This window comes from Pelecanus crispus, chromosome 1, assembly GCF_030463565.1.
Source record: "Pelecanus crispus isolate bPelCri1 chromosome 1, bPelCri1.pri, whole genome shotgun sequence".
Classification (NCBI taxonomy): domain Eukaryota; kingdom Metazoa; phylum Chordata; class Aves; order Pelecaniformes; family Pelecanidae; genus Pelecanus; species Pelecanus crispus.
The window spans coordinates 8,056,640-8,070,589 of NC_134643.1; the positions used below are offsets into that span (position 1 = coordinate 8,056,640).

The window sequence follows — 13,950 nt, forward strand, 5'->3', positions numbered from 1 at the left end:
TATTGCAGAACCTTGCTGGCACAACCAGGGTGGGTGGTTTGGTTTTTTTTTTTTGCTACAGTGATGCTGATTCTTTCACAAGGAATGTGAGAAAACTCATCTATCCTTCCAGACGTATATAGTTTAGAGGGAAAGGTAATTTGGGTTATGTCTTAACAGTACAGTAAGTGGCTTGTCAGACCAAATAACACAGAATTAAAAAACTTCTACCTGCAACCCTGGATGGATCAGCTAGTTTAGGACTCAGATTTCATCAAACACTGGGAAGAAGAGTTTCGGTGCTAATGGAAAGGGGTTAGAGACAACATTTGAGAAAGACTCAAAGTTAGCTTGGCTGCAAAGACAGCTCCTAAACTTGCTACCGTACCAAACACAAGGAAACACTGTACTTTACACAGAAACCTACTAAAATCTTAGACGTCTGATTTTCATAGAGTGAACATGTACAACTCTACAGTCAACACGAAAAACACTTTGGTGGACACAAAGGCTCTAAGCTTTTAATCTTACACTCACATGTTGTTCCTTATATTTTTATACATACCTGACCCTCTTTTTAATCGTCGTCTTGCAAGTTTAATTTGATCCTGAAGAATCTGGACCCAGTCCCTAGGACCAGGAAGTTTATCCACATGGTTAGCAGTGCAGTATTTTTCTGTAAAGACTGAAATAAAAAGATACCATCTTTTTGAAATGTACCACCAGAATGGAGAAAGGGAGACTGGAGAGGATTATAAACAAAATGTATCAAATTATCCACTTATCAAAGGGCATTTAAATGGCCAAATCTATGATTGCGAGAACAGAGTCCAACTCAGCATTTCACAAGTTTATCATTCAGAAATCATTTGTGTGTACAAATACCACAGTAATACCATAGTTACTACTTATAAAAGCCTATCCCAGAGCAACGGTCTACACCTTATGTCTTGCATTCATGAATTTCACACAGAAACATCACAGGAGAGTAACAGTGTACTTTGAACTGAGTCTCTAGATGTGGCAGGCACTTATAAATGCTGCCTTCCATATGGTACAAGTACAGGGCTGAAGATCTGGTCATTTGGCGGCCTCTTGGTCAGGTTCCTAAAGCTGCAGGCAAACTGATGAAAGACAGAAGTCCTACCACTGTGGAAAACAGTTCTCATACTGCCAAACCATATGGAACAGAATCTTTATAAAGCTACTAAAGAAAAAAATAAGTCATTATTGAGAAAAAAGCAGTATCCTACAGGTCCAATTTTGTATTTTGTAAAAATGGTACATAGAGGGTCAACATCATAGAATCATAGAATCATAGAATCATAGAATCATCTAGGTTGGAAAAGACCTTTAAGATCATCCAGTCCAACCATTAACCTACACTACCAAGTCCACTCTAGACTAATCAAGGGTAGACCAGACTAAACCATATCCCGAAGTGCCACATCTACCCGTTTTTTAAACGCCTCCAGGGATGGTGACTCCACCACCTCTCTGGGCAGCCTGTTCCAATGCCTGACCACCCTTTCCGTAAAGAAATTTTTCCTAATTTCCAGTCTAAACCTCCCCTGGCGCAGCTTAAGCCCATTTCCTCTTGTCCTATCGCTAGCTACTTGGGAGAAGAGACCAACACCCACCTCACTACAACCTCCTTTCAGGTAGTTGTAACATCATCTTTAATTCCGTATTTACAGCAAACCTAGCAATGTTATACCAAAAATACAGAATTATAAATGGAGCGAAACTGATGCAATTGATTTTCATCACACAACTGAGAGGTGTGCAAAAAATAAACAAGAGCAAAAATAGAAAAAATATTATTACTGTTAGTATTGCTATTGTAGCCTTGGTCAGAGGTCTCAGAGCCCAGTGTCCAATTATGACTGGCAAACAAAGAAAGAACACTGGTCCCAGCTCAAGGAATTTGTAATCCTTGAGAATAAATGTCACATGAATGGGATGGGGAAGCATGCAACAAAAAATGACAATTTCAGTATTTTTATTCACACGCTTTTGAAACAGCACTAGCTGGTAAGTATAAAGGGACTGAAAGTAATCACACCTTCCAAACTCTTTCCACGTTAACAACTTCACAAAACCACTGCATGAAAGGCATTAGCAATGCTTTTCTCTGTACTCCGATCAGCAAGGATGTCAGACCAACTCTGAGGGCTTCCCAGAGAAGTCAACACAGCCCCACACATTGCCAGTGTCCGATTTGCAACTATCACGGTCTCTCTGAAGGTAGAAATAATCTTTCCCTTCTGAATCTATACAGTACCTGACACAATGGGAACCTGATCAGTGACCTAAGACTCCTGCTTACTTCCAACACGCAACTGCAGTTCCTGCTTGTGACCAGGGCCTGGGAACAATCTGTGACACCAGGCTGTACCCAGGCCACCCACCGCAGGTGCCTACTGTGGGGATTACGACTTCTGCCTGGTGTTGCCTGCACAGGAAGCCAGAGTCCGGCAGCCTTGGAGAGCCAGTAAGTTAACTTGCTTCTCTAACTTGCTTGTTCTTCTCTTGAATGAAAAGTCAAAATAGCTTTGATTGCTCAATGTGTGGTTAGGGAAACACCAATGTGGGCAAAAAGGAATGGGAATACATTAGGAAGGAGGCAGGAGAAGTGGGGCCTCCCCTTTCTAGTCAACCTGAGCTGTGTGGTGCTAACAACTCCCTACATCATAGAATCACAGACTGGTTTGGGTTGGAAGGGACCTTTAAAGTTCATCTAGTCCAAGCCCCCTGCCATGGGCAGGGACATCTTGCACTAGATTGGGTTGCTTAAAGCCCTGTCCAACCTGACCTTGAACACTTCCAATGATGGGGCATCCACAGCTCCTCTGGGCAACCTGTGCCAGTGTCTCACCACCCTCACTGTAAAAAAAAAAAAAAAAAAATCTTCCTTATGTCCAATCTAAACCTACCCTCTTTAAGTACTGAAAGGTCTCTCTGGAGTCTTCTCTTCTCCACGCTGAACAACCCCAACTCCCTCAGCCTTTCCTCAGAGCAGAGGTGTTCCACCCCTCTGATCATTTCCATGGCCCTCTTCTGGACCCGCTCCAACAGGTCCATGTCCTTCCTGTGCTGAGGGCCCCAGAGCTGGACGCAGTGCTCCAGGTGAGGTCTCACCAGAGCAGAGCAGAGGGGCAGAATCCCCTCCCTCGACCTGCTGGCCATGCTTCTTGTGATGCAGCCCAGGATTCGGTTGGCTTTCTGGGCTGCAAGCGCACATTGCTGGCTCATGTCCAGCTTTTCACCCACCAGTACCCCCAAGTCCTTCCCTGCACGGACGGCTGCTCTCACTCCCTTCAGCCCCGAGTCAGCACTGATACTGGGGATCGTCCTGACCCAGGTGCAGGACCCTGCACTTGGCCTTGTTGAACAGCATGGGCCACTCCTCAAGCCTGTCAAGGTCCCTCTGGGTGGCATCCCTTCCCTCTAGTGAATCAACTGCACCACTCAGCTTGGTGTCAGCCACAACCTTTTTGAGGGTGCACTCAATCCTGCTGTCTATAGCACTGATGAAGATATGGAATAGTACTGGTCTCAATACAGACCCCTGAGGGACACATCACACGTACATCCGAACACAGCTCATTGACTTCTGCAGGGAAGGACTTCACTGGCTGGATTTCTAGTCAACAACAGAAAGGAAAAAGAATCACTTCTGGTCTCTTTTTTCCTTTTTTCCCCCAGTTCTGAGTGAAAGATTGATGCAACTCACAAGGGAAACTGATTGCCTGGGAGAAACACTGCAACTGATTCAACAAGTGCCACTGAATACCCAAAGTCAAAAGAGACAATTTCTCCCTGGCTAATCATCCTGTTGCAGAAGCATTAAATTACTTGTAAGGATGGCAGTTAAAATGTTTTCAGACAGGAAGAGTGATTTTCAAGCAAACAGTCCCTCCTTTAAGTTCTCTGCTCGTTCTTGTCATGAATGTAGCCTTTTCTCCACTTTTCTATCTCTCTCATGGAAAAGGACTAAAAGTGCCACTAAAGGATATCTGGGCACGTGGTAGAGGAATGTCCTAATGATAATAATGCAAACAACATGATGTTGTTCTTGTGGAGATTTCATACTGGCTCAGTTATTCTTGGAATAAATGAAACCACAGTGTCCGACAGCCCAGCTCTTTGGAGGGAAGAAGGGTGCTATTGGAGCCAGGCTGAGTAAAGATCCACAGGATGTCAGCCCTTGGCACCTTATTCCATCACAGCATTTAGGGATGGGCTCCCCTATCAGGGATCAGGCACTAGCATTTGGGCAACACTGTAAATGCCAATACAGATCACTGTTATTACATCGGTACCTAGTAGTACCATCACAGATGAAACGTATCTGTTGGAACTAAAATTCCCTCCTTTCTTCCCCCCGGGGCTCAAGGGAAGAGGTTAAACCAAGCTTCAGAATTTGCTCCAGTAATATGAGCTTAGCTGCTGAGAAACATTGCTCTCTGCAGTGGGTAACAATTGCTATTTTAATAGTGCTGCTGCATCTACTGAAAAACATTTCTTTTATCATAGTGCTACCCAAATTAGAGGTTTTTTTTTTTTAAAGTAATTTTGAACTCCTTTTTTCTTCCATTTAACTTATTTATTAAAGCTTTTAAGGAAGAATGAGATACAGATGGAGTAAATTCACCTTTGGATTTTTGCAGATTACTGAGCTCAAGAAAAGAAGGTACAAAAGAAGTGTTTGTGATTGAAACTTAATTATAAGCGTAACTGTAAGAAAGTCTGCCAGAAACTCTGTGAGATGTATTAGGACTATGACATAGCCATAGCACATACTTTATCGCAGAATTGCATAGGTTGAAAGGGTCCTCTGGAGGTCTCCATGTCCAGCCTGCTGCTCAAAGCATGGCAACTAGATCATGATGCTCAGGACTGCGACCAGTCAAGTTCTGAATATTTCCAGGGATGGAGATCCTGCAGCCCCTCTGAGCCCGTATTCCACTGTTCAACCACCCTTATGTTGAAAAAGCTTTTCCTTATATCATGTTGAAATTTTGCATGTGTCCGAAGCCTCTTATGCCTCTGAGAAGAGTCTTGACTCCATCTTCTCTACACCATCCCGTCAGGTAGTTGTGGACAGCAATAAGGTTTCTCCTGAATCTTCTTCTCTCCAGTTCTCTCGGCCTCTCCTCATATGTCACTTCACATACATATTTCACCACTTACCTGCTTCAGTACCATAAGTCTTGGTGGCCCTACACTGGACTCACTCCAGTATGTCAATGTCTTTCTTGCCTGGCGGGGGGGGGCAAAAGTGGACACAGAGGTGGTTGCAAAAGGTTCCCCTGCCACCTTTTGCTGCCAATGTACTTATAGAAGCTCTTCTTATTACCTTATGTCTCCTAGGTTAGCAACCTGTACCTCAGGACGAGTCACAGCCTCTAAAATAAGCTCTACTCTGCAACACAGCCTGTCTTTTGGTAACTTGGGTGTTTTCCCTACGATACCAAATTTCAAAATAATAGAATCCCGTTCAGAATATCTGGCCTAATACTAACTCTCTGTATGTTGTGATCACAGAGCTTGAAGGTACACGTGTTCTTCTGGAAGCGAGAAAGCAGTGATCACTAAAAAAACCCACCCAGCACAGGATCCTCACACTGACTAAGAAATTTGCTCCCACAAAAGAAGGATCACCACAGTTCCTATGAGCATCAAACTCATCTCACTCCCAGTGTAATCCTCCTCCATCTCTCCCCAATCCAGCCACCAACTACTAAACTATTTACAGAGCAGAACACAGCCAGATGCAGTGCAAGCCTCAGAATTTTGATCGAAGAGGATCAGTTATGCGGTCATTATGTTTTCAAGATTTCTTTGCATCTCTGATATCCAGAAAAAAAAAAAATTATCTTATTAAGATTCTAACCTTAGAGCTTGACTTCAGAAACCAGGATCATTGGCTTAAAATTAACACAAGCTGTCCCTGTAGAAGCTATTTTTAACAAGTGAATGAAAGGAGTAAAAATAAGACTGCATATTTTAATAGACCTAACACACGTCAGAAATTCTAATCCCCTTACACTCTCCTTAGCTGAGAGTATGTTCTAATTACACATATGAAAGAAAGCAAAAACCGTACCTTTTATTGCACCCACAATATTTTGGTCTAGTCCTTTCCGGTTGTCATTGAGCCCTCTTTTTCTTTTGCCATTTGGTAAAGAGTTAGCCAAAGTCTTGTCATCAAAAAATGCACAGACCAGCTTCCTAAAGAGCAGACTTCCTGAGCGAGTATAGTTTGATAATATAGAGTCCAGCTGAGATTTCGGCATGAAGACATCAAAGCCTTCTGCAAGTTGCACTTCTGGCTACCAAAAGAATACAAATGTTTTAATTAAAAGAGCATTCAAATACATTATTTTACTTCAATCGTGCATCTGGTGTAGACTTTACAATCACTTAATCAAACCATGAATCTCTTCCCAGCTATTCAGTACCACAGCAGCCTACTTCATTGAAATCAAACCCCATCAGTGAATAAGCAGCTTAAAAGGCAAATCAAATAATCATACTCATGTCTAGCCACTGTAATAGTTTAACAATTACTGACATTATTTCTAGGCATACAGCTAACAAAAAGAAAAGAGGTACCTTTCAATATTGGATAATAATGACAAACCAGAGGATCATCCCAGAGCAATATTCCTATGAGAAGCTTTTTGGACATTTATCTAACTGTTTTATGGACTTGTTTCACTGCCAAATGATGTGAACAAGCGTGCTGTGGGGCAGCCAGGCATTTCCAAGAAGGACAACTGCAGGGCTACCGGCCCATTCCACGTGGTTTCCCAAGAGGGCTTCCAGCGCAGATACAGCCCATATGAGTAGGAGTAGATGATGAGTTTGAGGTTGCCCTTGGAGCCAGTGCTCGCTGATCAGCCACCTCTCCCTCCTTTTCATATTCCCAAAATGCACCCTTAGAAGAGGATGATGTTAGATAGACAGCTTATTTCAGCACAAAAAACCTCAGTGGTAAATCACAGGGATTTATGCCATTGCCAGAAAGCAAGATGGAGGGGAAGAAGAGGGAACAAAATTATCCTGTATTTCACAAGAGTCTCGCCTCAAGTACATTGTGGGCAAAAGCAGACAGAGGTCCTCAAGGAAGTCCCCTTGCTAAGAGTCTTTTTGCTGCCCCTGTCTGTACATATCAGAAATTACACGAACAATATTTACAGTATTTTTTTAATATGACTACCACACTGCTTATGCAAGATGTCTGTATGGAATAATTATGTATCTAGAATGAAGATACATCATGAATAAACTAAAATTTTTAAGATATTATCTGGAAGTTGGCAAGGGGCGGGGGGGAAACAGTTGTCATGATGTGAGAAAATAACCTAACATTACAGCGTTGCTCCTAATAAGTTGCTCTGGTTTTCCCCTATATGAAAATATATCCACCAGTGATGGTGCATTTTCAAAGATATTTACAGAGCAAGAGCAAATGCCATCTCCCATCAAATCACCTGCAAACGCCTTGAGTCTAGACAGAAGAAAGGGCTGCCAATCTCAGAAGGATTTGGCTGTGTAACTCTTTTCCCATGGATTTTTTAAAATCAATATCAAGAGAGTTACAGCAAGCAGAGTATTTTCAAAGCATATACTATCACTGGATATGCATGTGTATTGTGCAATAAAACTGCAGATTACAATGCTTTGGGAAGCCAGGATGAAGTCTTAAAATATGCAGATAGTAATTAAAAAAAAAAAAATCGAAAAAGCACATAAATTTCTCAGCTTGTTCTGGATGAAAAGGTGTTTTTTACCTTGAGAACTTTCAAAATGCTGGATCCAGCAAAACAGTCAGAGTTACTCTATTTGACATTTGACAATCTTCTGATGTAGGTGGGTTTTTAATATGTTACTTCTAAACTTTCTGGTGACAGAAAAGATTTTCAAGAGTAAATAAATGTGGGCCAAGTTTACAACTTGGGAAAAATTCTACTTCATGTTAATCAAAAACTAGAATGTAGTTGTCATGGTGATGAAGGTACCCTGTCCTACTCTGTTACTTGGGTCTTGGGTCTTATGATAGCAATATAAGATGACCTTGATGATACAAGATGCCTAGGGCAGACAAATCATCTTCACTAATACAGCTGTAAAATACATTTCAACCCTTACCAGTGCACCAGCGTGAAGGAGTCAATATTATTTTAGTTTGGACTATTTTATTCTTAATACAGGAATAAATTTGTGTATCAGTGAAATAATTTGAAGGCAAAACGCTGATTTATTCTTGCTTTCTTTTAGTAGTAAACTATTCTTCAATCAAAGACAATCAGTACCTAATTGAGCTTTATGATCACTTTGAATGCGATTTCTCAAAAGGAAAAGCATTTGTTAGTAGATAATGATCACAGCATAAGGAACTGGTGGGTAAACTATTTGTGTACAATAAAATAAATAAGACCTGAATGCCAAAGGCTTTTGCTGTGCTAAAATTAACAGGCAGCGAATTAGATTTAATTCTAGACGTTTTAGTAGGTTGTACTAGGTAGATTAGAAATGATGAGGTTATAAATGAAACATTGTAACAGTAAAACAAACACAAGAAACTTTAACTAAGAGTAACAGATCATTACATCTAAAAAGCAGGTGCTCTGATTCATGGGCCAGATAAAGAGTTGGTCTCACAAAGACTTTTTCCATCTCATAAGTGGCAGTATCTCATCTCAGCAAATCTGAACTAATTGCACTGCTTTTGGTAGCCCCCATTTTATACACATTAAACTGAGATTTTTCTTACAGTTCAATAAATGTTGGCAAAATAACAGTGGCGGCAGTCCTAGTGTATGACACAGCACACACGAAGACAACCTGTGCAATATTCTCAAGGGAACATTTATTTATGGTGCTGTGTAAAATATCTTTAGTTTTTTTCAGGCACTCGGACACGCTGGTCATGAACACACTAGAGATGCTTATGAATAAATAGAAAAAGATAATACTGCCATTCATTCTGAAAGAAGTGACTTTCTTTAGCCTTCTCAAAATGTTTAAGGTCACATTTTATTTTCGCTATTACATATATCTATTTTCAGAACTCAACTGCCTTCTTTCCAAAGACAAAACAAAATCAATTTGTTTGTCTCAGGGTTCTGGCTCTGCAAATTTAGTCAAACAACTACTGTGGCAAGCAGGGGCCAAAGCATGGGAGGGCAGATGAGGACCTGATTTATGAGCCATGTATTTTCTCTTTTTTTTCTTAGGTCAAATTGGCACCTACGAAGAATTGTGTCCAGTGATGGAACACATTCATAAAGCCAAATTAAATTCCATTGCAAGTACAAAACTGTTTTCAAAACCGTGTTTCAAGCTGAAAAGAGTGCCACAAGCGAAGAAAAATTATAAGCACAAATTGCGTACTGGAGATAAATTACCAGTCCCTCCCCAAACCATTCCCTCAAACATTATTAAGCATAATTCTACAAAAGAAAAACCTCTGAAAAAGCATCAAACTAGTTACTCTGTATCACTACACCAACACTATGGCATGAGACTGCAATCTAATTAGTGGTGTGGCTTGCATCTATATAACTGAATTATCATGACTGCTCTTTTTTATTATTAGTTCCCACTTCCAGAAAGGTAGAATATTATCTGCTGCATTGTTTTCATTTACGCTTATTGATACTGAATTTAATTATGTTTTTCTAGCTCATAGTACTTAGGAAATTGGAAACTGCCTGCTCAAATTAAAAATATATTAGAGAAATTAATGATCAGTTTACTCATCAGTGAACTGGTTCAGATGACATCTATCTGGTCATTAAAAAAAGCCAATCAGCCACCAGATACATGAAATTTCTATCAATGCGTACATGTTACACAGATCAAGAAAATATGCTTATTGCAATTTAACATGCGAAAATTACGTAGAGTGGCAAATTTTGGCCCCTTTAGTCACACTGACATCATCAACAGCGTCAAGACCCTCATCCAGCAACCACCCGATTCAGCAAAGACTGAGGTATGAACTTTATAGAGGTGAGGAGTCCCCTGAAGCCAGTGGGACCAGCCAGGCATGAAACACAGCACATAAATACATCTTGGCACGGTAAAGGCATATGTGTGGACTCCATGTGCTCATCAGCAAATGACAGGGTTGTGAACGGTTTATACACACAGCACTTTTCACGGCTCCTGATCTCACCGTGGCTCTTGGCAACAAAAGAAATGAAGAAAAAGTTTCCACTGCAAGCTCAAACAACAGGCAGCCTTGAACTCAAGGGAGAACTACACGCTCATGAAAGTTGAAAAAAAACCTGCCCAAATTTTGTAATCAGCACTCAGTTGAAAAAAAAAACCCCACAACTTTGTAATCAGCACTCCCCACATCTAACCCTACTGTCTCCATTCAACCCTATCCAAGATTTGCTTGTTTATTCTAACAAGAAGAGGGAACACACTCAAGCTGACTTGAGTATTGATTCTCCTGCACAGATTAGTGCTTTAACATCCTGTGATCCCACATATTAAAACATTAACTTACATCTGATGAAGCCGATTCAAGGATAATTCCAAATCCTGAAACAGGGGTTTCTGGCTTTAGGGGGGGTTCAACTGCTTGCAGACTTGATCGTTCTGAGTTTGCTGATAGCTTCTTTTCGTTCTCTGCAGTGTTGGGTTTCTTATTCATGGTAATTGGTTCAACAGTTTTGAGGGGCAGTTTTTTCTTTTTATTTCTCTTTCTTGATATTGTTGACTTTTGCGTGCAAATCAGAGGAACAGGAGGCTGCTGTCTGTTTTGAGTCCCAACTGAATGAAAGAAAGTAATGAATTAAATTTATAGAAAAAAGCACATGTATAACCACATAGATGCACCATTAAACTACTGCCACACTAAACTTATCTTCTGGATAAGTGGTACGGTTTTCAGGGCTGTTTGTGTATGTGAAACAGTTACATTTTATCACCTTTGCATTATTTTCCAGTCTGTACAACGCAAATAATCACACTGAGCTCTACTATGAGTATTTTCAAGACATGCTCATGAATAGTGTTTTAGGAAAATTAGGAATATGCGGTTCTTTCTCCTAGTGACCACTGGATGGTTGGTGACACGAAGGACTTAAGCAATGATTAATTTGTATACCCTCTTGAATGACTGAGAATCTCATTGTCTTTGAGCACCTTTTCCTGATAAAGTAAGATAATACAAGTGCTAATGCAATTAGTTATCTTTATGAATGTAGCCACCAAGTTAATTAGCTCAGCAAGAACATTTCAAGTACCATTATGTCAAGAATGAGTGAAAACACTATTCAGTAGTTTAATTTCTAGGAAAAAAGTAACCCAAAGTTGCATCAGTTTGATTTGCTCATATACAGATACTGACAGCTCATGTGTTACCTCTGAAAACTAAGAGAGCATATTTTATATTTATCAATATCTTGCGTTTTCCAGTATCCACAATCATTTGTGTGAATTAAGGTGCCAATCCTGAACTTGTATCAACGTGAGCAAGTCCTCCAGCAGAATGCTATGCAGATACAATTATATGTCCGGAAGAATCAATAAGATCAAGGTCAAAACAAAAAAAGCCAAAGGTGCTACACATGCAAATCAAATTCATTCGAGCTATGAGTGAACTACAAATAGTCCTCATCTACAAAGCTTCAGGAAAAAAACAAAGCTCGGAATACTGTTTAGTAAAAGATTTCTGGGATACTTCATTTCTGGCAAGGATTTACAAGACTGTAATTTGTATTTTATCATTTAGACAGAAGGGTGTTTGAATACTAAAATAAGTTACTACACTTTCATTTATATGTTTGCATTTTACTTCTTTTTCTTTTAGCAACAAAAATGCCAAATTATTTTTTTCTCTGCAAAACCATCATTTCATGCTTACCAGAAAATATAAACTATTCCCAGGCCTCTTCATCAAGAGATTCACTAATTAACAAGGTACTTATACTGTAGATACATAATAAATAAGAAATACTCCTGCTTTTGAGGATCCAGCTCTTCTGGCATAAACCCCAGTTCTGTACCTCTCACCCACAAGCTGTTTTTAATCATGCACGTAATTTCAATGAAATCGGTGCAACTGCGTAAAGAATTCCCTGCCCCAGCAAAGACTGCAAAACTGGACCTTCACGTGCTTCTTTGTAAATCAATGACTTTTTGAAAAGCGTTTTTATGTATATCAACTGATATTACAAAAGCTGTCTGATCTTTCCTGTCGCTCACTCAAGCATTATACGCCGTGGAGACAAGGAGTTTAGCCAGCCCTTCACTCCACCCATATTTTCAGTTAATTACTCAACACTCCTTTTTCTTACAGAGGTCTTATCCAGCTACTCTAAGAGAAAAACCTCCACGGCTCCACTCCCCATCACTCACGATGGATGGGCAACTCAACTCACAAAATCTCCAATGTCTCCAACTCCTCATTAGTATTAACACTAATTTTTAAGAAGGACGGAGGCTGCAGCTTCACAGCAGCCTACCATGACCTACCTAACTCCTAGCTGCCATGGTCTCGTTATCTTGCTGGCTCTACTGCTCTTCTGGCTCTGCACTGTTGTGTTTCAACTCCTAACCTAGCAGAAAGCTAGACTCAACAGTTTCCTCAATGAACAGATTATTGCTGGTTCAGCCAGCAGAAAGAACTGGTAAACCAGCCTGAAGAAGGGCAGAGGCCACAACATGCAGCAGCTAGCTAGCTCAGTTTAGGGTAGCATGGAGCTGTAACTTGAAAGATCTTTGAATGAAATGTTATACAGTAACTTTAAGTGGCCTTCCACTTTTTTTTTTTTCCCCTCCTAAGATTAGCGAACTGGTAAACCGGCAACAGAAAAAGTAGCATTTTGCACCTCTGAACGAATACACCGTGAAAACAAACTGGGAGTAGTTATGGCATACTAACCTACCCACTCAGCTCCCATTACTAGAGTATTAGATTTTTTTTTCAATTTAGCCTTAAAAGATTCCTACAAGATAATATCCCATGTTACAGGTAAGGATCTGAGAAGTAAAAAATACATTTCCAAGAAGCCTGTGAAAATTTGACTTTGAACAACATGTCAAGTGAGCAGGAAACAGTCCAGGTTTTCTTGAGTCTCCAGATAGATTTCTGTCTTACTAGACCATTCCTCCTAACAAGAAGGTGCTTGTCATGGATACGCTTGTATGGGACTGGTCACTGTACCTGCTTGAATCTGCATCAATTTTCGCATGGTCTTGAGCTCTTGAAGAATAGCCTGTAGGGTTGACTGGCAATTACATGTACAGCAGTTTGGTCCAACTGATGAATTCACCATCGGGATTTCTCCTGAAAGAGAGAGGAATGAAACAGGGGAGAGCCGATGTAACCCACACAAAAACACCCAAACAACAATTACCAGCAGGTGTTTGAAACTATATACCTGATCAAGAAATTAGATCCAAAGCAAGAAAGCAAATAATTTTCAACATGGTCCCTTTTAAGAGGAAGGGGCCACTAGGTTTTATCCAATTACTGGTATGTGCAATTATATACAGTGGGGGATGCAACAGTTACATGGGCTGGAGAAGACTGCTCAGAGTGTGAATACAACACCCTTCACAGCAGGGCTCTCTATTGTCAGGCTAGTTCATCTTGAATAACAATAGCACCAAACCTCATTATAAACATACTCATTTTATCACACACACAAAAAAAAGCCCATCTCCCGGAACAGTCTTACAAAGAATGAAGACAGTCTGTGTGATAAAGGTTTATACTGCACATTAAATGAGGGCCTAAAAATTTTTAAACTGCTTGGATGTTACATGTGATTCTTTACCATGTGAAGAATTGAGAATGAAAATAAAATCCTCTATTCGGATGACAAAAAAAAAAAAAACCCTGACGATGGAAAAGAACCACCGGCAAGGAAAGCTTTCAAATCTGCTCTTCTGCTTGCCAGGGTGGGATTGTTTTCTATGGCATGTTTGCCAGCACTG

The 13,950-nt window shown here is 40.4% G+C and overlaps 1 protein-coding gene across 1 annotated transcript in view; it reads right to left on the reverse strand.

The window, feature by feature from the left end:
* Positions 1-13,950, reverse strand: part of BEND7 (BEN domain containing 7) — a 45,279-nt gene that overhangs the window by 12,210 nt on the left and 19,119 nt on the right. The window contains exons 4-7 of the mRNA XM_075726283.1: positions 13,175-13,297; positions 10,511-10,776; positions 6,092-6,317; positions 545-664 (exon numbers count right to left, since the gene is read on the reverse strand). Of these exons, the coding sequence (XP_075582398.1) occupies positions 545-664; positions 6,092-6,317; positions 10,511-10,776; positions 13,175-13,297 (735 nt within the window). The remainder of the gene's footprint in view (positions 1-544; positions 665-6,091; positions 6,318-10,510; positions 10,777-13,174; positions 13,298-13,950) is intronic.